The following is a 23640-nucleotide window of genomic DNA, read 5'->3' as shown; positions in this document are numbered from 1 at the left end:
ACCCCACATGCCGCGAGGTGCCGCCAGAAAAAAAAAAAAAGTTAACATGCAGTATAGCTCTAAGTATGGAAGACAGTATATAACATTTCACAAGCTTATTTGATCAAGCTCTTTTTTCATGGAGCATCTGTAGGTACTGAAGTTTCACAAACACACTCTGAGAATAAGTACTATGTACTTATTAAATTAAAGACAAAATAGTAAAATATTTGAAGTCCAGCCATTTTTTAAATAATGTGAGTTATTATATAACTCTTTGAATATTGATTTAAATGAGTTTTTGTTTATTTATTACTCATTGTCTCATGTTCTACTGGCTTTTTACAGTTGCATTCAGGAGTGTCTCTCAAAGTGTTGTCCACATACTAACTGAATCATAAAGCACCTGACTTCTCATTAAACAAACATAACCTGCTAAACTAGAGTTCTGGAGGTGGGATATTTTAAATGAGGGCCTCTGAATGATTCTTAGTACACGAAAGTCTGAGGACCTCTGGCATATAAAACAGTTCAAGTATAATATGACACACATCATCCTAACTGCTGCACTGCACTACTGTACCACTCTTACAATGAAAGGGTTTCAGTCGTGACTTGGCTCAGTGACAGAGACCTCAGAATAAATAGCATTACAAAAGACTCCTTCCCTCCAAAGAAATGCAGGGATTTAAATAAAGCAAATAACCAAAATGTAAATACTACAAAATAATTACTTCAACACCATTTAATTAACTTCAAGCTTTGGGAAAGTTTTTACCTACAAACCTGATACGAACAGTTCACCTTTAATAGGATGATCATAATGCTCAACTTTAACTTCTTCAAAGCATTTTACTAGTTAATTATAACCTAACCCTTTGAGGGAAGGCGTTGCCAGTTTCAGGACAAAAATATTTAAGAGAGATTATGCAACCTACCCACAGTCATTTAGCAATATGTGTCAGAGTGATTACAATCCACAAGCAGGAAAGGCATCTCAAACTAAGGGAATAATTTCATTTAACAAACATTTGTTAAGGACCTACTGGGTACATAAGACATGGGGGTTGGGGGGGGAAATGGTAAAAAAAAGAGTAAAACCTACTTACAACCCAATACACAATCTGTTGAGTTCACATACAGTCACAGTAATGATATACGGCATATTATACTAAGTACTATAATAGAAATACACAATTCTCTGAAAGCAAAAAATGATAACTGCTAACAGAGATGAAGGAAGACATCATAAATCACGTGGACTTTATTTTGTAACAGTAATGTAACACATAGAATGGTCAGAGGAACATGATTCAAGGATGAGATAACTTCCAAGAGAAGTGTAAGAGTAATAGTGTCAAATACTACAGAAAGTAAAAGTACAATGAAAACTTAAGTCATCCCCACCTAAGTGACTTTTTCTCTTAAACTCTAACCTTCTAAAATCAGGCAGAAAATTTTTCCCATTTACAGAAATGATTTTCTCCTTGAGTCTTCAGTTTCTTAAAATTTTTCCCATTTACAGAAATGATTTTCTCCTTGAGTCTTCAGTTTCTTAAACCGTACTCATCAGCTACCACAAATACTGAACACTATTCTACCATAAATCTTGTAAAAATAGGTAAAAGATGTTGAAAATAATAAAACAGAGAAGAATTTATGCTGCCCTGGTTTTCAGGGAAGGCTGCCTGCCCAGATCACAATTTGTCAGAAATCCAGAACCTGTACTTCAATGTAAAGACAAAAAGAATGTACCCAAGTACAGCATTAAAAAATGAAAAATTCAAGGAAATAAGTGAATTAGCAGACCAATAGATTAATTCAAGTCTTGATGATGGCCTCAAACAGAATTGTAAAAGTAGAAAATAAGAAATTGATTACATAAAGCCGAATAACGAAAATATTAGTAATACCAATATTCAAAATAAAGACTGGGCAGGTGTAAAAAGTGGATTTTGTGTTTTAGGAGCTATGGAGGAAGGTGGAGGGACGGGAGGCATATGTTGACGGGAGAAATGTAACTGAATTCCAATTTTGAAAATAAGGTTTAGAATTCTAGCCAGAAATCTAGGGAGATGTCTATCAGACTGTCAGAAATGCAGTTCTGAGATAGAGTGATGTGAGGACTAGAGATAGATATGAAATTGTAATAAAAGCGTCACAGGTAATAATATATAGAATAAAAAACAAGAGGGCAAAAGTCAAAACCTTGGGCTTCCCTGGTGGCGCAGTGGTTACGAGTCCGCCTGCCGATGCAAGGGACACGGGTTCGTGCCCTGGTCTGGGAAGATCCCACATGCCGCGGAGTGGCTAGGCCCGTGAGCCATGGCCGCTGAGCCTGCGCGTCTGGAGCCCGTGCTCCGCAACGGGAGAGGCCACAACAGTGAGGGGCCCACATACCGCAAAAAAAAGACAAACAAGTCAAAACCTTTAAAAAATGCCTACATTTATTTAAAAAATGCCTACATTAAAGGGATAAGCAGAAAGGATCTCATATAAACTAAAGAAAAATACAGTGTCTCACTCTGACAGGGGGAGTGGAAGTTGGTTACAAAAAGACTAAACAATGGGGCTTTCCTGGTGGTGCCATGGTTAAGAATCCACCTGCCAATGCAAGGGACACAGGTTCAAGCCCTGGTCTGGGAAGACCCCACATTCCACGGAGCAGCTAGGCCTGTGTGCCACAACTACTGAGCCCACATGCCACAACTACTGAAGCCCATGTGCCTTAGAGCCCGTGCTCTGCAACACGGAGAAGCCACTGCAATGAGAAACCCGCACACTGCAAGAAATAGTATACTCCCGCTCACAGCAACTACAGAAAGCCCGCGCCCAGCAATGAAGACCCAACACAGCCAAAACACAGCCCACGTACCACACACACAAAAAAAAGTAAATAAATTAAATTAATTAATTAAATTTAAAATACAAAAAGACTAAACAGGATGAAAGCTGATAAACATGTGGATTGGTAATTAGGAGGTCACTGTAACTTCTGATAGGGCAATTTCTGCAAAATGCTGAGGTGGAAATCACTAAGTGAAGAACCCAGTGAGTGGTAAGAATGTGGAGCTGATAAACTACAGAGCTACTCTTACGTGTCAGAATTAAGAAGAATAAGATAATAGGTTTAAAGAGGTTACAAAGTCAAAGAAGGCAGTGAAGGATTTTCTTTTTTTAAAGGAAGACCTGGATTCTTGTAAACAGAAGAAAAGGAACCACAGAAGAGAATAAAATACAATAAAATTTTAAAGAGGGTAATTCCCTGGCGGTCCATGGGTTAGAACTTGGCGCTCTCAATGCTGGGTTCGATCCCTGGTTGGGGAACTAAGATCCTACAAGCTACACAGCAAGGCCAAAAAAAAAACCAAAAAGAGCAAGATAACTGATGAGAAAAAGATCCTCAAGAGACAAGAAAAAACAGAACAGGAACTGCCAACAGGTTAGATCAGAAAGTACATGGGTGCAATCAATCTTTTCCAATTTCCTTTATAAGACAGCCTTTTTTCTACCTTTCTTAAAAACAGGTACTCCTGTTTTCATGAGAGTTTAGAAGTTCAGTCAATTTCTTTTTCTTTCATTTGTAAAAAGAATTCACAGAGGCAGCAGTTACCATGACTTCAGGAAACAAAACTCACACTGCTGTTTATTTTCTTAGAGCCAGTACTATTCTACAAAGTCCTAAAACTTCAGGCACACAAAAATGTCCTAAAATTTCCTCAAATATCCCAAGAGCAATGGCTTACTAGTTTAATATTTCTAAACAATCATCATGAAAGAATACAGAAAGGGAAAAAAATATATAGAAGTGAGCTGAGGAGTTGTAAAAAGATAAAAATAGCCTATTATAGTTTAAACTGCATTTTTCTTCCTGGAAGATAATTCTTTTACCTGAAAATATTACATTACTTAAAATGACAAAGAGGGACTTCCCCGTGGCGCAGTGGTTAAGAATCCGCCTGGCAATGCAAGGGAAATGGGTTCGAGCCCTGGTCAGGGAAGATCCCACATGCCATGGAGCAGCTAGGGCCCTGCACCACAACTACTGAGCCCACGTGCCGCAACTACTGAAGCCCGTGCGCCCTAGAGCCCATGCTCTGCAACAAGAGAAGCCACCACAATGAGAAGCCTGCGCACCACAACAGGGTAGCCCCCACTCGCCGCAACTAGAGAAAGCCTGCGTGCAGCAATGAAGACCCAAAGCAGCCAAAAATAAATAATAAAAAAATTTTTAATGACAAAGAGACAACAGGCATACTGAAAAATGCCACAGACTTAAAAGTTAGACAGAACCAGTCTTATATTGCAGCACTACCACTGTAATTCAAAAATGACTATTTACCTCATAAGATTGTTAGAACCAGGTGAAGAAGTATAAGTAACAAATATTACACCTGCAGCCTGACAGTGGATACAGTCTCAAGTAAGGATACTTGTTTGGCTTTGTAGTATTAACATAATTTCATAAGCTTATTAATTATCTTCAGGGATCCATTCCTTCCACAAACAAAATTTATTAACACCTGTTACTGTGTTAGATACTAAAGATACTTGATGATTAAACACTCTGCCCTTCAAAAAACTTAAATCCTAACTCCTTAAATCGGCCAGTAAAAGGTATATAAAAACTTAACAGTGCTGAGAGTACTGGGAAGAGGAGTGCATACTGATTTAGCCTATTTATAGAACAATTTGGCAAAACCTATAAAAATTTAAAGTACGGTATACCTTTGACTCAGTATTTATTTCCACTTTGCCTAAAAGAGAAAGGTCATTTTATGTGACATTATTTATAATATTAAAAACATGGAGACAACGTAACTGTGTATCAATAGGGAAAAGTCAAAGTGATGGTGTAATGATACAACAAAATGTTAAAAAGCCAGCAAGAAGGACAGATATGAAAGAATGTACATGATACATAGTTAAGTAGAAAAATCAACTATCATAAGTAGTATATAAGGTATGATTCTATTTCTGTTAAAAGTATACACATATAGGGAATTCCCTGGCAGTCCAGTGGTTAGGACTCCGTGCTTCCACTGCAGGGGCCAAGGGTTCGATCCGTGGTCGGGGAACTAAGATCCTGAAAGTTGAGTGGTGCAGTCAAAAAAAGATAATAATAATAATTATTATTATTATTGTTATATATGCATACGCACACATACACATACAAATAACCCATACATACATGTGCAATGGTCTGGAAAGACGTACGCCAGCTTTAACAGTGATTACCCCTAGGAAGAACGAGCTAGAGGAATTAGGGGAGATGGGGAAAGTCCTTCCTTTTTCTGTGCATTTCCATATTATTTGAAATACTGATTTCATAATTTTTAAATAAAAATATTTTGCCAAGGAGCTGAGGTTAAGAGTCTTGTGTACTCCTTTATCTTCAGTTTCTGGAACATCGAGTCACTCAATAGATATTAAAGAATTAAAGAAAGACACTTCCATTTCCAGTTGAATTGTTGCCTTTAAAATCATTTGGTCAAAAAAAAATTAAAATATCATATGGTCTTGGACAACTATCATTTCTCCTCAATTCTCCCATCTAATAAACTTGGAGACTTAAATAGAAGAGTAATAACTAAAAAATGAAAACTAAGTTAAATTTTTAAATTAATTTAAAATACTTTCAAAATTTTAACATAGAAGCCACCCCGCACCAGTTGCTCTCTTGTTTGCACATCTCAAAGAAGTTTCTCCTACTGTCTCTATATACATATTTTAAATTATTATAATGTGTCACTGATTAAGGAGGTATAGCTCTGCACCAGGGCTTAGTTTTGTGGTTTTTGTTTTCTGTTTTTTGCGGTACGTGGGCCTCTCACTGTTGGGGCCTCTCCCGTTGCGGAGCACAGGCTCCAGACGCGCAGGCTCAGCGGCCATGGCTCACGGGCCCAGCCGGTCCACGGCATGTGGGATCTTCCCGGTCTGGGGTACAAACCCGTGTCCCCTGCATCGGCAGGGGGACTCTCAACCACTGCGCCACCAGGGAAGCCCAGTTTTGTTTTTTAAAAGTAGATTCCCTTAACTTGCACAATCAAGTACACAACTGCAACACTCACCCTAAGTGTGAGCACTGAAGTATGCATTAGATAAAGGATGTTACTAAGTCGTAAAGGAAATGAACTTTCATCAAGCAACTTCAAGGCTTTATCCCCTGACAAGTGGGCCACTTGACACACAGGTACCAAATGGTCAACAGAGGTCTGCAACAAGAAGCACCAAGTCTTGTTTACTCAAATAACTGTCAGTAAAGTTCTCCAGCATGCCATCAAAAGTGCTTTAAAAAGTTTGCTTTATTATCAGTTCAGAGACAAAATTTTTCTAGGTGCCAACATCTGAATAAAATGAGTTCCAGGAGGAATGAAAAAGAGAGAGAATAGTTGAAGAAATAATAACAATTTTAGATTACCATTAAGAAATAAATTTACCACAATCAAATAGATGAAAAACCGCAGACTAAAAGATCTAAGATTGCCAAACAAGAGAGTGATGGAAAAACCCACACCTAAAATACAGTAAAATTTATGAAAAATAAGACCAAAAAATTCTACAAAGTTTCAAAAGAGAAAGAACACCTACAAAAGAATCAGACAAACATCAAACTTCAAGAGTAACACTGAATACAAGATGACAATAAAGTAACATTCTTAAAGTACTGGACCTAGAATTTTGTATCAAGCCAAGTTTTCATTTAAATTAAATGAATTAAATTAAATTCATTTAAATTAAATTAAAGAGCATAATGAAAATATTCTCAGGCATGTAATGCCACAGAAAGTTTGTCACAAAAAGTCCCAGACTGAAAATATTCTTGGAGGAAGCATTCACAAAGAAGAGTAATAAATACAGAATAATAATGCAAAGACATAAAAAGTAAGATAAACTGGTACCTTAGTGAAATTTATTGTTATTGGAAAAAAACTCCAACAAAAAGAAAAAGTACTTATACCCATAAAAAAGTCAGAACAAAAATTCTAGACAATATAGGGCAAGAAGGGAGGTAGAACATTACAAGAGTATGTTAAAGAGTATGTGGTTAGAGGGAATATAATTTTTTTAAGAAAAGAGTTAATAAACAGACATTTAGGTCTTAAGAGCAATCACACACACACACAAAAAGGAAAAAACTTTAAAACCAGAAGATGCACAAACATGGTCTAGTGGACATATCTCTAACACTGGACCGCCGATGGCAGAATTCACATTCTTTTCAAGTGCACGTGGAACAATTACCAAAACTAACCATAAACAGGGTGACAAAAATAAGTCATAACAAATTTCAAAAGATCAAAATCATATGGAAAACACAATACTGTAAATCAACTATACTCCAATACATTTTTTTTTTTTTTGCGGTACGCGGGCCTCTGACTGTTGTGGCCTCTCCCATTGCGGAGCACAGGCTCCAGAAGCGCAGGCTCAGCGGCCATGGCTCACAGGCCCAGCCACTCCACGACATGCAGGATCTTCCCGGACCGGGGCACAAACCCGCGTCCCCTGCATCGGCAGGCAGACTCTCAACCACTGCGCCACCAGGGAGCCCATAAAATTTTTAAAAATAAAATAAATCATATGGACTATGTTCTCTGAGTACAGGAGTATTAAACTGGAAGTAAATACCAAAAAGGTAATTAGAAAAATAAACGCTCAACAATTTGGAAAAGTAAACAATATACTTTTAGATAACTAGTAGATCAAAGAATAAAGCAAGAAGAAAATTAGAGGGACTTCCCTGGTGGTCCAGTGGTAGAGAATCTGCCTTGCAATGCAGAGGACACGGGTTCAATCCTTGGTCAGGGAACTAAGATCCCACATGCCATGGGGCAACTAAGCCCACGCACCACAACCACTGAGCTCACGCGCCTCAACTATAGAGCCTGCGTGCTGCAAACTACAGAGCCCACCCGCCCAGTCTGCACGCCACGACTAGAGAAGAGAAAACCCACAAGCCACAACTTGAGAGAAGCCTGCGAGCCAAAACAAAAGATCCTGCATGCCTCAACGAAGATCCCACGTGCCACAACTAAGACCTGACGCAGCCAAAAATAAATAAATAAATAAATAAATAAATCTTTTTAAAAAAGGAAGAAAATTACAAACTATTCTAAAATTAAAAGAAAAGTTTATGTAATATATATATGTATATGTATACCAGAAGAATCCGAACAATAAAAAAATTAGGTAGAATCTTTTTTTTTTTTTCCAGCCACACCTCGCGGCTTGCAGGATCTCAGTTCCCCGACTAGGGATTGAACCCAGGCCATGGCAGTGAAAGCCCAGAGTCCTAACCACTAGGACACCAGGGAACTCCCTAGGTAGAATCTTAATAAGGGACAAAATTGGATATTTGAGTATCTGAACAATCAATAAATTCACACTGTAATATTTTTCCATCTCAATGTTTTCCATCATATATATATACTTATATATATATATTTACATTTTTCTACATCTAATAGAATATATACATTTTTCCCAAGCACACAAAGAATGTTTACCAAAATTGACAATATATTAGGTCACCAAAAAAAGCATCAAATTCCACAAGAAAAATATGCAAACTATGCTATGTGAGAGCTGTTCCTTGCTCATGGACAACTTAATATGAAAGTGTTGATTCTCTGTAAATTAATCTAGGAATTCAAAAACATTCCCAATCAAAATTGGGGGAATTCCCTGGTGCTTCAGTGCTTAGGACTCCATGTTTTCACTGCCAAGGGCCCGGGTTCAATCCCTGGTGGAAGAACAAAAATCCCACAAGCCACATAGAGCGGCCAAAATAAAAAATTAAATTAAAAATTTTAAATTTCTAAATCAAAATTCTATGGGACTTCCCCGATGGTCCAGTGGTAAAGAATGAGCCTTCCAATTCAGGGGACGCAGGTTCAATCCCTGGTCAGGGAACTAAGATCCCACATGTCGTGGGGCAACTAAGCCCACGCACCACAACTACTGAGCTCACGCGCCTCAAGGAGAGAGCCTGCGTGCCGCAAACTACAGAGCCCATGCACCCTGGAGCCCACGCACCACAACTAGAGGGAAGCTCACACACAACAACTAGGGAGAAGCCCGCATGCTATAACAAAGAGCCCGCGTGCCGCAACTAAGACCCGATGTAACAAGAAAGGAAGGAAGGAAGGAAGAAAGAAAGAAAGAAGGGAGGGAGGGAGGGAGAGAAGAAAGAAAGAAAGGAAGGACGAAGGAAGGAAGGAAGGGAGGGAGGGAGGGAGGGAGGGAAGGAGGAAGGAAGAAAGAAGAGAGGAAAATAAATAAAACAAGTAAATATTTTTTTAAGAAAGTCAAAATTCTAGTTGGATCTTTAAAGGAAGTCCATAATCTTAACTGGAAATATATACCAAAATCTTTGACTATGTAAGTCAACTTTGAAAATAACAAAGAGGAAGAACTTGCCTTTTAGGATATTAAGACATACCTCAAAACCACAGTCACAGAAACAGTATGATACTGCCGTAAGAATAAATAAACCAACAAAAAAGAATACAGAGATCAAAGCAGAATATATATGGGAACATGGTATATTATAAAGTGGCGCTACAAAGTATAGGTTGTCTAGTAGAATGAATAAAATAAATCAAAGACCTAAACAGGAAAAGTAAAACTGTATGTGTGTACAGCATCACAACATAAAAAGTATCCCTTACTATGGCACAAAAAAGGTTAAAAGCCACTGATCTATAATACTCTTGGAAAACACAACAAAAATAGCAACTCCAGTAGAAAACAAAAATATTAACAAGCATTTTAAAGATGAAGAAATTTTTTAAAGAATTACTATAGACAGGGACTTTCCTGGTGGCGTAGTGGTTAAGAATCCGCCTTCCAATGCATGGGACTCCGGTTCGATCCCTGGTCAGGGAACTAGATCCCACATGCGTGCCGCAACTAAGAGTTTGCATGCCACAACTAAGGAGCCCGCCGGCCGTAACTAAGGAGCACACATGCCACAACTAAGGAGCCTGCCGGCTGCAACTAAGACCCAACACAACCAAAATAAAATTTTAAAAAAAAATTACTGGGACATAAAGAGTTGCCCATTCTCATTGATAATCAAAGAAAAGCAATTAAAAAGCTAGATATTGACAAATACTGGCAGGGGTGTAGGGATATATGAACTCCTATACACTACTCCAAAAATGGAGACCAGAACAACAAATCTAGAGATAATATTTAAGTACACATATACTCTATTCCACTTCTGGGTATTGAATTGCAGTATGTAACATACAAGGGGTACATTGCACAATTCCAGGGGGAGCCAGTAACACAGACTATAGTGTGAATGGTGCCTCCTTGACTTTTGCAACATGGCAGCCCTATAACAATGAACCAAAGAGACAAAATGTTTGTCTACATGGCACTTAACACTTTAACGTAGTAGCTGGTTGATAAATATTTATTGATTGAATGAAAGAACAAAGGAATAAGCAAGTCTCACTACCAAAAGTTAAACTCAATGACTTCCAAGTTCCTATCTGGCAAGATTAGAGAACATTTCATTCTAAGGGTATCTGAAGCACCACTGTTTCAGAGATCCCAATTTGGGTCCTAGAATACAGATAGAAACTAATAACGCTAAACATATTTTAATCAATAGTATGTATCATCATATATAAATATACCATATAATGTCTTTTCAACAGGTTTAAAGTATGAAACATTTTTTACAAATGGAAAACACTTACCTACCCCAGAGATAAATAGATTCCTAGAGCATAAAATAAATGTACACACTGATAAATCAGTATCACCAAGTAGAGGGAAAGATGGCAGCACAAGTACACTGGAGACCACAAGGCCTCAGGCTTAGTCTTTTTATAGGGGTTTTTTACCCAAGCCATCTTTAAAATACTGGGAAGCAAAAATATTGCCAAAGAGTGGTCTCTATGTGATATGCCTGCTCCTCTCCCTACACGCACCCCGTGAAATCAGGCAGCAAAGCAATTACTGAAAAATCACTGTCCTATATTTCATATCCCTATAGGCTACTGTTCATACTTCCAGTCTCAATACTAGACACCACAACTCCAGATATTCTAGTAAAAATCTGTCTATACACAGTGTGTACAGTATTTTCTGACTGTACAATGGCATCCTTCTCCACTTTTTCAGATTTTTTTTTTTTTTTTTTTTGCGGTACGTGGTCCTCTCATTGTTGTAGCCTCTCCCGTTGCGGAGCACAGGCTCCAGACGCAGAGGCTCAGCGGCCATGGCTCACAGGCCTAGCCGCTCCGCGGCATGTGGGATCTTCCCAGACCGGGGCACGAACCCGTGTCCCCTGCATCAGCAGGCGGACTCTCAACCACTGCGCTACCAGAGAAGCCCTGGCCCCTATCTTGAACTGATTTATCCTGTTAATAATTTCTCATGTGTATACCGTGTGCATACTTAGAGCTCTGAAGGTAGGGGCTATGGTTTATTTACCCTCTATTCTCAGAGTCCAATCAACACAATTTTCACATACTACATCGGCTCCTTAATATGCTATTCATTCATTCATTTAACGAGTATCAATATTTATTAAGCACCTTCTATATGCCAGATGATGCATTAGGCTCTGGGAATGCAGCAGTCGGGAAGAAAGATACAGTGGCTGGTCCCAGGGAGCTTACAGCCTACTCTTAATAGAAGAGTCTAGGAGAGAAAGACTTTAACCAAAGGCATATATTCTACCTCCAGATAAAACTACAATAACAATCTAAAAATGAAAAAAAAAAAATCTTATACCAAAATACAGTTCAAAAGCATCTGAAGTTCAGAATCTTACAGCATATACTCAAAGTATCTAAAAGCTAATACAAATCACAGTCTATTAATTTTAACAGATAACTTTTCTATTGTTTGATATAAGCCACACACAATAGTTACGTCTCTAAAAACTGTCTAGCTCATATTTAAATAAAGTTAACACATTTTACATGTTTTTTCCCCTAACTCTGTACTTCCATAGAACTTTTTATCCAAAATTCCGTATGCTTTTTACTCAATTCATTTTTCACAAAATCCTCCCCCAGCACAGAGACATAACAGATATATAAAATATTCCTAGTACAAGATCAAAAACCCAAATATCAAGAAATCAAACTTCATTATGTATGTCCAAAAAAATACCAAATACATAATTCAAAGTAATGCGGCACTTTTCTGAAGTGGAACCTTAAAGAGACAGGATCACACCCCATTCAGGTGCAGACACTGGTTGGGCTCCTTAGTTCTCATAACAAGTATTAATCCTACCACCTGTCCACCTAGCTTTCAGAGGTTACAGGTTTATCTATAATTAGGTATTTAGAAGACATGCAATCAAGGATGGTTAAAAAGATTATTTGCCAGGGAAAATGATTTAAGGAATTAATATGCATTCACTTCTACAAGTGTAAATTTCATCCTTGACCTAAAAAACTGCAAGTTTGTATATTTGAACTACAGAAATGGCCAAAAACTGAATTTTTTTTCACATTTCCCTCTCTTTTTTTTGACATTTTAATTTTTTTATTTTATCTTTTTTTAAACATCTTTATTGGAGTATAACTGCTTTACAATGTTGTGTTAGTTTCTGCTGTATAACAAAGTGAATCAGCTATGAATTTTTTAAAGTTGCATTTTCAGTTGGATACTGGAGATAATCCTATGAACTCTATAGCATAGCTTTGGTTCAAAACTGTGACAGGGAAATTGTTTTACAACTCAATATCACCCATATGCTGCTCTATATGAATTTTTTTAAGGTAAGATTATTTTCTTTTTTCATAAATTTATTTATTTTATTTTTGGCTGCGTTGGGTCTTCATTGCTGCAGGCAGGCTTTCTCTAGTGGGGCGAGTGGAGGCTACTCTTCGTTGCGGTGCGCGGGCTTCTCACTGCACGCAGGCTTCTCACTGCAGTGGCTTCTCTTGTGGCACACGGACTCTACGCGCGCGGGCTTCAGTAGCTGTGGCTCACGGGCTTAGATGCTCCACGGCATGTGGGATCTTCCTGGACCAGGGCTCGAACCCATGTCCCCTGCATTGGCAGGCAGATTCTTAACCACTGTGCCACCAGGGAAGCCCCATATATGAATCTGATATAAGGAAAAACTTGCTCTACTCTGAGGAACTTGTATTTTTCCCTACTCATCTGAGAGTTATATACACGGTTACATTTCCCTCTCAGACTTCTTTTCCATGTTTAACCCTCAATTTCCACCACTCTGCTTCTGTTACATTGGCAAACGAATGAATGTTGGAAAAGAATAAGTACAGAATGATAAAAGAGCATATTAAAGAAGGATTGAGAGGTTATTCTCTAAAAATAAAATCATAAATCAAACAAATTTACCTATAAAGTTACTTAAAATATGTATTTTGATTCTCTCAACTAAGATGTGGATTCAAAAAAGCTCAAAAAATACAAAAAGCTAGTGACAAGCCAAAAGTACCAACAAACAGGCCTAAAAGAGGTAGAAAAAGAGTTGAAATATTTTCAAAGACTGCTTTCCAGTTCTGTGACTACAGTATTAGTTTGCCAAGAGTGACTCTTAGGTGAAGCAAATAAATGCTAATTACTGACGTTTAGATTAACCTAAAAGAGGTGAAGTTTTATACATGTTAAACAAAAAAGCCAAGTATCAATATATAGCAGTAATTATTATACAACTAACTGCAGAGCACAAGTCAACTTGACATTAAAGTATAGGCACAAAAAAATCATTCCAATAACCTACAGAATGTACCATGTGTGTATTTCCCCACCCTACACACACTTGGGGGGAAAGCAAAGCTATGACAGATCATGGTCCTAAGGCTTTTTAGAGCAAATAAAATGTCTCTAGACACAGTGGATGAAATAGTCTAAAAAGAGTCAGGGCTCGGGGTGGGTGGAAATCAGCATCAACTGTAAAGTGAAGAATATCACACAAAAATAGAAAAAAGGGAAACTCTTCAATTTATATCGTATCAAGACGAACACATTTCTTCCTACAAAATAAGTCTCCTAAAGTAACGGCATGAGCAACCCCATTTTCCACCAAATAAGTCTTCACAGATGACAGCAAATGTCTAAGACACCACAGACACAGAGGGTGCCTTTAGGTACACCAGAAAGGGTGAAATCAGGAGTGCTAGATTCTTATAACATAGAACAAACTTGAAAGCAAGAGCTTACCAAACTCAAATCAACCCATTTCAGAAATATACAACAAGGAAATATACAACCGGCTTCATAAATATACATAAACTTAAATTCGGAATTATAACTTATGTTCTTCTAAAGGACCAATCACTACATAGGATTAGTAAATCTCTTAAATTTCTGGGAGAAAGCAATTAGATCATTCCATCATCTACTAGGGTCAAAATATCAACCTTCTTAAAACTGAAAAACAAATGTTTCAAAGTAAGTCTCCACTGGCCTGTTGTTCATGGTCTTTTGATACATTTTAAAAAGACCTTTGAAACAAAGTTTCATTAGTATCCTTCTAGAAAGAGCTCTAATATCTTTCATTCTTCTAGCAATTGAAAAGCTACCGCATGTTCATTTCTACATTAGATTATTGATTCCTTGCCTTTTAACATCTCCATAACAGCTGCTTGACAAATTACCTCACCTTATTCCTCAGGGGGTAAGGACAGCATAATATCCATGAATTCAAAAACGGGAGCACAAAATGATCAGTGACAGATGAGCTAATTGATTCACATAAACGAGACACTGCTCTAATAGGCTAGGCATTCATAGCATTATACAATTAAATGCTTACACTCTAAATATTTTATTTGTCCTTAAGGATACAGGACAAACCCTTCTTAAATTACTTTTATTTTAAAATATATGTTAGCTTCATAAAGTCAGTAAGCTTGTACATGTTTGCAATAATTTCTACAGAAAGTCTGTACATGTTTGCAATAATTTCTACAGAAAGTCTGTACATGTTTGCAATAATTTCTACAGAAAGTCTGTAATTATTCTGAATAGTTTGCACAACTTTCAGATTTAGCTTTATTTCAACCTAAGAGAGCTAGCTATAAGATCCAAAATAAGTCTACTCATAAAGCAATTTTTAAAATATGTTCCAGATTTTTAGCAAAATAAAGGCCAATTATATTTTCAAAGATACAACATATTTCAGATAAGTACAGTAAAATATGTCTATTGTATTTGCCTTGGTTCATTCTGATTAGTGTCAGAACAGTATGAGATACAGAGAAAAAAATACATAATTTGTATTTATAATTTGTATTTAATATAATTTGTACATAATTTGTACTTGTATGCCAACATAATCTTGTAGACCCCTACAGAAAATGACATATTGCTTTCCTGCCCTAAGAATACCAAAATGATGTGGATTTAAAGGACTATGTTAAATGAACAAGTTCCAGTCAAATTACTCTTAGAAAATTAGCCTCTCTCTAGACAGATGCAACACTCTTTTCTGAATTCATAACCAATCTCATAACACAACCTTATCAATTCCTTTAAAGTGATAAAACATACGTGCTAGCTTAGAGCCTTACCCTGTAATAAATTTCAAGATCTACCACTTTAAAAAAAAAAACTAAATCATCACCGGTTTTCTTCAAATGTCACTTTCGCAGTAGTAGGACGATGGTGTTAATTCACCTTTTATAAACTATTCCTAAAGCAAAAATGGAGACATCCAAGACACCAAACAATTTGGAGATGATAGTGCCTACTATCTATAATATTCGACACGTTTCTTTCGACGTGCCGCTTTTGTGACCTGAAGGCTCTACTAGAAAGCTCTACCGAGTCCCTACTAGAACCCTGGTTCGCTGGCTGGCTGATTCTCCAGCTAAACATCACGTTTGATCGCTCCTGCCTGGAGAGGCGATAGTGTTGATTTTGTTTTTAAAGTTGGTGTCAGAGCAGCTCCAAACTTTTTTCACCATCCCTGCCTGGCTGCCAACTGGAGCTCTCCGTTCACTTCCTCACAAACTTGAACCACCCCCAAACAGTTTGAGAGTAAGCTGGAGTTAGACACCGGCAGGAGCTCACACACTTACAGGAAGGGTTTGACACCGCATAAAACTTTCACTTCTCTCCAACCCTTCCACCCGGGAACTCTGGCCCTTCGCTCTTGCTCCCCTAGAATTCCCCTCTCAGGCAGGACAAGGACACGGAAAGCAGGCTGTTCTAATGTCCCCGAAAAGACACCCCCCCCATAGCCCTCTCCCCTGGACTCAAGTCTTGTTCTTTACACAAAAGAGCGGGGCCAGCAAAGCTGTCGTGGCCCTACCTAGCCGGCTGCCATCCTCCAACGCACCCGCAGACCCGGTCTCCGGCCGCCCGAGCGGTCTCCACTGGAGGCTTGTTGCCCCAACCCGGCCAGACAAAGCCCCGGCGGCCGGGCCGACTCGCAAGCCTCCGGACTCGGGCTGCCGCGCTCTTACCCGGGCCTCATCCAGAGCGACGCCGGCGCCGCCACTTCCCCCGGCCTTGGCGGCGGGGCAGCTGGCAGCGCGGGTCTTGGAGGAGCGGGTCCGAGAGGAGATGAAATGGCTGCTGCCTCCGGTCGCCCCAGGCTCTACTCCGGCCCCAGGCCCAGGCCCGGGCCCAGGCGACTTAGATCCGAGAAGCCGCAGAGAGCTCTTCCGGGTGTTCACCATGGTCCAGCCAGGAGGACGGGGTCCACGCCGCGCCCGCGGCGCCCGCCGCGCCGGGGAGAGCCGAGAAAGGCCGGCCCGCCTGCCGGGCAGTCAGGGCTAGTGGAGCCGGGCCGGGAAAGACAAGACGACCCGGACTCTGCGCAGCGCAGACGAGGACAGGCGAGGGTAGGGCAAAGGAAGGGAAGTCGGCGTGCGAAGGCAGGTAGCGGGAGACGAGAGCGATGTTCCAGGCCAAGAGCTCAGACCCTCCGCCGGCTTCAACCTACTCAGCGGGAGCCAAGCGGAGCCGCCATTTCTACCCCTTTCTCTCCCGTTCTCGCTCTCGAGCTCCGTGCGTCAGGGATCCAGCGCCGCAGGGCCGACAAGACCTCTTCCGACTTGGCCGCTGCGGGGCGCTGCAAGGCCGGCCAGCCCTTTCCTTGCCGGCTCTCCCTCCTCTTCCCCCGCCCCGCCAGTAGGCCCCGCCCAACGGCGCGCCGTCAGCGCTCGACGGCCACGGAAGGGACGCTCTGGACTGTTTCAGCTCTATGGTTTCCAGGTCTGGCGGCCGCCTAGGAAGTGGGGGGATGGGAAAAACCAGAATGCGCGCGGGACTAGCTAGCGCCGTGTAGTTCGGTCGTGGAGTCTTCGTAGCCTGCCAGGACCGACTACCCCCGCACCCCCAGCATCATCCCAGGTGGCCTCGATGGAGCGAGGAACTACCCGAAAAGGTGGGGGATGGAGGGGGACCGGTGAAGACGAGGGCGCTGTTACCTGAGTTGGAATCCCAGGGATACCCAAGGCAAGACACTGAACTTGAGTTGTACTTTTCACGGCTGTAAAAATGTGAATGATAGCAGAGATAAAATATATCTGTGCCGTATCTGGCACACGATAAGCTTAAGAAAGAGCAAACGCTGGAACCCTGCCTCTTTAAACAAAGCAAGGCACTGACGATTTCTATAACCTTAGCCAGACCTAAGGTGTAGTCACGAAGAGTGAATTCTTCGTACTAAAAGCCTTCTTTTAGCACTGTTGCCCCGCCCGCGCAAGAATTAAGAATACAAAAAGCTGAATACAAGGATATAAAATGTGTGATTTAACTTTCAAAGAAAAAGATTAAGGGACGCAATTAATATGAAAAGCTATGCTGTAAGTAGAATTATGTTCATTTCCAAAAATTGCCTCGCTAAGAAAAGTTGAAGACTCAAGAACAGTGCTGTAAAAATCAACAAGCTGCATCAAAATTAGAAATTCCACCCATCCAAGCTCCCAGTTGGTCAACAAAACTGCATAATGCAATGGGAATGGAAATAGGTTTTCTGTTGGGGAATCAGAATAGATTCCAGGAAAGCAGACAAGTCCCTCTTACACTAATTTGCATACCACACCCTCCCCAGAACACTTCCCCCACAAATTAAAACCGGCCTCTTTGGGTGTGGAGACCTCATAATGGAAGACCTGAGTTTTCCTGTGTCAATTACCTATGAGATCATTGAGCAGGATAAACAATTTCATTTCCTGCAGAAAGAGGCTGGCCTTAAGTAGTATTTGAAGTGTCATGAAGAGGTGTATGGTATGCAAATTAGCACACAAAGGACTTGAGTGCTTTCTTCCTTTGTTTCTGTGTTTGTATTTGTAGTCCTAAATCGAGAAAGCCAGGTTGTTACTCAGGTTATGATAACCTATAGCATTTACTAACACCAAATGTTTATTCTAACCCCAATTGCTGTTAGATACTCTGTCAGGCCAGGAAATGGAGATTTTTTTGAAAACAACATAGTTCTAGCCCTCAAAGAGGTCACAGACAAGGAGGGAATGGAGACAGGCAAGGAACCAGTAAGCTGCAGAACAATGTGATTAGAAAGAATAAGGCAGAGGGACTTCCCTGGCCGTCCAGTGGCTAAGACTCCCAGCCCCCAATGCAGGGGGCACAGGTTCAATCCCTGGTTGGGGAACTAATATTCCCACATGCTGTGCCAGGCAAACAAAAGAAAAAAAGAAAGAGAGGGAAGGAGGAAGGAAGGAAGGAAGGAAAGAAAGAATGAGGCAGAGACCTCTAATTCAAGCAGGGAGCTTTTGAGAGGTGATGACTCCTGAGATGCATCTTGAACCACAAAATGGAGAAAGGAAACATGGACAAAAGAAAGGAAAGCTTGAAAAAGATATGAAAGAGTTGCTTGTTTTACACAGTATGACCTGAAGAAAATAATTGAAAAAATCAATTAAAATCGTTTTTAAACTTTACTTAAAACTATATGAGGGCTTCCCTGGTGGCGCAGTGGTTAAGAATCCACCTACAATGCAGGGGACATGGGTTCGAGCCCTGGTCCGGGAAGAACCCACAGGCCACAGAGCAACTAAGCCCACAAGCCACAACTACTGAGCCCATGTGCCACAACTACTGAAGCCCGTGCACCTAGAGCTCTTGCTCCACAACAAGAGAAGCAACCCCAGTGAGAAGCCCGCACACTGCAACGAAGAGTAGCCCCTGCTCACTGCAACTAGAGAAAGCCCGTGCACAGCAACAACAGCCCAACGCAGCCAAAAATAAATAAAATAAATAATTTTTTTTAAAAAACTGTATGAGCTGGCAAGATACTAAGGAATACTTAGACCAAAAACTAAGTCACAGCAGGAACTCAGAAAAGCAAGCAAAGCTCTAAAGACAGCTTTCACTTTCAGTACATTTGCTCAACTCCAGTGAATTTGATCTTCTATTTCCTCTGCCTACAGGAGATAGGAAAGACAGAAGACATAGTCCAGAACCTGCTCAAGTTACAGAGTCTAACCTAATAACCCTGCAAAATCCTGGTACAAAAAAGGATACACCTAAGTATAAGGGTGAATTAGAAATCAACCAACTGGGACTTCCCTGGGGGCACAGTGGTAAAGAATCCGCCTGCCATTGCAGGGGACATGGGTTCGAGCCGTAGTCCGGGAAGACCCCACATGCTGTGGAGCAACTAAGCCCATGCACCACAACTACTGAGCCTGCACTCTAGAGCCCATGCACCACAATTATTGAGCCCACGTGCCACAACTACTGAAGCCCATGCACCTAGAGCCTGTGCTCCATGACAAGAGAAGCCACCACAATTCTTAGAAGTCCGCGCACTGCAACAAAGAGTAGCCCCTGCTCGCTGCAACTAGAGAAAGTCCACACGCGGCAATGAGGACCCAATGCAGCCAAAAGTAATTATAAATTTATAAAAAAAAATAAAAAAGAAATCAACCAACCAACCTTCCCATCACTAATCTCCAGGAAGCTGCAAGAACTGCCTTTCCCAACATTTACACTAGGAATGAGAGGGGAAAAAAAATATCCCTTAAGAATTCAAAACAACAAACGGATCCTCAGATTTACAGGCTAAAGTCACCAAATCTGATAGGTATGAAAAACCTCAGGACGATAATTTAAATAGGCTTAAGTCAAAAGTGATCCTAAGCACAAAGCAAAGGCAAATGTAAACTATCTCCAAAAGAATGCAGCTTCAACAGGATATGCAAAAACTCATGAATATGACTCAGTTAAAAACAAATCATCAAAAATAGCTAAAACATACACACACAAAAAGCCAGCCAGCACAAAAGAATAGACAACAGAATGAGACCCACAATTTTATATTCAGATATGTACTATACGTCAAAGATTAGAAAATATTATTAAGTAAAAATGACAGTAAATTTTAAAAGAATGAGATAGAACATATAAAAATAAAAAGATTAGGGCTTCCCTGGTGGCTCAGTGGTTGAGAGTTCGCCTGCCGATGCAGGGGACGCGAGTTCGTGCCCCGGTCCGAGAAGATACCACGTGCCGCGGAGCGGCTAGGCCTGTGAAGCATGGCCGCTGAACCTGCGCGTCCGGAGCCCGTGCTGTGCAACAGAAGAGGCCACAACAGTGAGAGGCCCACGTACCGCAAAATAAATAAATAAATAAATAAAATAAATAAATTGGGGCTTCCTTGGTGGCGCAGCGGTTGAGAGTCCGCCTGCCGATGCAGGGGACACGGGTTCGTGCCCCGGTCCGGGAAGATCCCACATGCTGCGGAGTGGCTGGGCCCATGAGCCATGACCGCTGAGCCTGCGCGTCCGGAGCCTGTGCTCCACAACGGGAGAGGCCACAACAGTGAGAGGCCCACGTACCAATAAATAAATAAATAAATAAAAAAGATTAGAGTTAGAGGTGAAGCATGACCTAAACAAGAAAAAAACCAATAACTTGGACCTCATCAAATTTAAGACTTTTGCTCTGTGAATGACCCTGTAAAGATTATAAAAACCACACAACAGACTGGAAGAAAATGTTTACAGACCACATATCTCACAAAAGACTCACTTAAATAAAAAAGGAACTCTCAAAATTCAGCATTAAAAAAAACAATCCAGGGCTTCCTTGGTGGTGCAGAGAGTCCGCCTGCCAATGCAGGGGACACGGGTTTGTGCCCCAGTCTGGGAAGATCCTACATGCCGCAGAGCGGCTGGGCCCGTGAGCCATGGCCGCTGAGCCTGCGCGTCCAGAGCCTGTGCTCCACAACGGGAGAGGCCACAGCTGTGAGAGGCCCGCGTAACGCAAAAAAAAAAAAGAAAATCCATTAGAAAATGAGGAAAAGATCAGAAGTTATTTCATGTAAGAGGATATATAGATGGAAAATACGCATACTGAAAGTTTTCAGGGGTGGCGCAGTGGTTAAGACGCCACGCTCCCAATGCAGGGGGCCTGGGTTCAACCCCTGGTCAGGGAACTAGATCCCATGTGCATGCCACAACTAAGAGTTCACATGCCACAACTAAGGAGCCCGCGTGCCGCAACTAAGACCGAGCACAACCAAATTAAATAAATAAATAAAATATTTGAAAAAAAGAAAGATTTCAACATCATTAACCAATAGTGAAATGCAAATTGAGACCATGATGAGTTATTATTACACACCTGTTAGAAAAACTAAAAAAAATAGTAACAATACCAAATGCTGGTGAAGAGGCAAAGAAACTGGATTATTCATTCATTGCTGGTGAGAATGCAAAATGGTACAGCAAATCCCAATCTGAAAAGCAGTTTGATGGTTTCTTAAAAATTTAAATATACACTTAACAATACAGTCCAGCTATTGCAACCCTATGTATTTATTCCAAAGAAATGAAAATTATATCCACATAAAAACCTGTAGAACATAGTTCATTGCAGCTTTATTTGTAATAGCCAAAAAAAAGTCACTCATAGGTCAAAGGTTAAACAAACTTTGGTACATCCAACACGGAATACTGTTCAACAATAAAAAGGAATTAACCAGTAATATATACAAAAATGTATGAATCTCAAAGGCATTACACTTAAGCAGAAGGAAGGAAATCATATATATGACAGCATAAAACAAAATAGAAAGCAAATAATAGAGAAATTCAAAATCAAAAGTTGATTCCTGGGAGTTCCCTGGTGGTCTATTAGTTCAGATTTGTCACTTTTACTGCAGAGGCCCAAGTTCAATCCCTGGTTGGGGAAATGAGATCCCGCAAGCTGTGTGCCACGCCCAAAATAAAATAAAAAATAAAAAAGGTTCATTTCTGTAAAAAGGAAAAAAAAGAGAGAGAAAGAGAGAAAGGAAAGATAATCCACTAGCCAGACCAGTCAAAGGGGGAAAAAAAGCGAGAAGACCCAAATTACAAATTTCAGGAATGAAGTATAAACATCACTCAAGATCTTAGACTTCAAGTAGCAAACTATTTTCTTGTTGTAAATGGCCAGTTTGTAAATATCTCAGGCTTTGCAGGCCACTCATGGTGTATTTCACATACTCTTTGTTTTGATTTGATTTTTGGTTTTTTGCTTGTTTTTTAACAATACTTTAAAAATGTAAAAACCATTCTTAGTTCACAAATGTACATAAATAGGCCACAGACTAGATATGGCCCACAGGCTGCTAATTGCCGACCTCTACTATAAACTTTAAAGGGACAACTAATAAATAATAAGGAACAAAAAGTTATTTTAAAAAAGAAAATAATAATAATAAGGAACCACTTAACTTTATGCCAGTAAGTTCCAAAACATAGGTAAAGTAGACAAATTACCTGAAATAAAACTAATTACTAAAGTTCACTCATAAAGAAATAGATAACCTGAATACCCATATTATTAATTAAAGGAATTAAATATGTCATTAAATACTGTTCCACAAATGTTACACCAGTCCCAGATGACTTCACTGGTGAATTCTATCCAATATGTAAGGAAAAACAATACCAGTTTTATCCTAACCCTAACCCTGATTCTTTTGGAATATAGAAGAAATATTTCTCAATTCACTTACAAAGTCAGCATAACCCTTATATTAAAACCAATAGCATAAAATAAACCCACAAACTAATTATTATACATATATAAAAAGAGACAAAAAATTCCTTAACAAAATATTATGAAATCAAATCCATGAATATATAAAAAGACTGATAAATCATGACCAAGTGGGATTTACCCCAGGAACACAAGATTGGTTAAACATTTGAAACTGAAATAATCAGTGTAATTCATCATATCAACACAATAAAGAAGAAAAACCATAAGGTCATCTGAGTAGATCTAAAAAAACATTTAACATATTCAACATCTATTTGTGATTTTAGCAAACTCAATAAAGTAAGAATAGAAGGTAACTTCCTCAGCCTTATAAAGAGCACCACAGGGACTTCCCTGGTGGTCCAGTGGTAAAGAATCCTCCTTACAATGCAGGGGACGTGGGTTCGGTCCCTGATCAGGGAACTAAGATCCCACATGCTGCAGGGCAACCAAGGCTGCGCGCCACAACTACTGAGCTCGCACACCTCAACTAGAGAGCCTGCGTGCCACAAACTACAGAGTGCACGCACCCTGGAGCCTGTATGCCACAACTAGAGAGAAACCCGCATGCCACAATGAAAAATCCCACATGCCTCAACTCAGGTCCTGCGTGCTGCAACTAAGACCCAACACGGCCAAAAATAAAAAATAATTTTAAAAAAAAATCCTATATCCAGCATCATAATAAATGGTGAAATTGATTTCTTT

The 23640-nt window shown here is 40.0% G+C and overlaps 1 protein-coding gene across 6 annotated transcripts in view; it reads right to left on the bottom strand.

Annotated features, from left to right (window-relative positions):
• ATAD2B (ATPase family AAA domain containing 2B) overlaps positions 1 to 23640 on the bottom strand; it is a 187883-nt gene that overhangs the window by 158348 nt on the left and 5895 nt on the right. For 3 of the 6 annotated variants that reach the window (XR_016395309.1, XM_022574353.3, XM_089922467.1), the window contains exon 1: positions 16401 to 17019. The exons of 2 other annotated variants lie outside the window; for them this stretch is intronic. Coding sequence is in view for 3 of the 4 variants with exons in the window: in XM_022574353.3 (XP_022430061.1) it covers positions 16401 to 16616 (216 nt within the window). In the remaining variant the exon portion in view is untranslated. Of the gene's footprint in view, positions 1 to 16400; positions 17020 to 23640 lie in introns of those variants that run through there. One more of the 6 variants, XM_022574354.3, reaches the window with a different exon arrangement.

This window comes from Delphinapterus leucas, chromosome 13 (genome assembly GCF_059928025.1).
Source record: "Delphinapterus leucas isolate spDelLeu-1000000601 "Yukka" chromosome 13, BTC_Dleu_Yukka2, whole genome shotgun sequence".
Lineage (NCBI taxonomy): Eukaryota > Metazoa > Chordata > Mammalia > Artiodactyla > Monodontidae > Delphinapterus > Delphinapterus leucas.
Note: the sequence above shows the minus strand (reverse complement) of the source record. Positions and strands in the feature narration are given on the sequence as shown.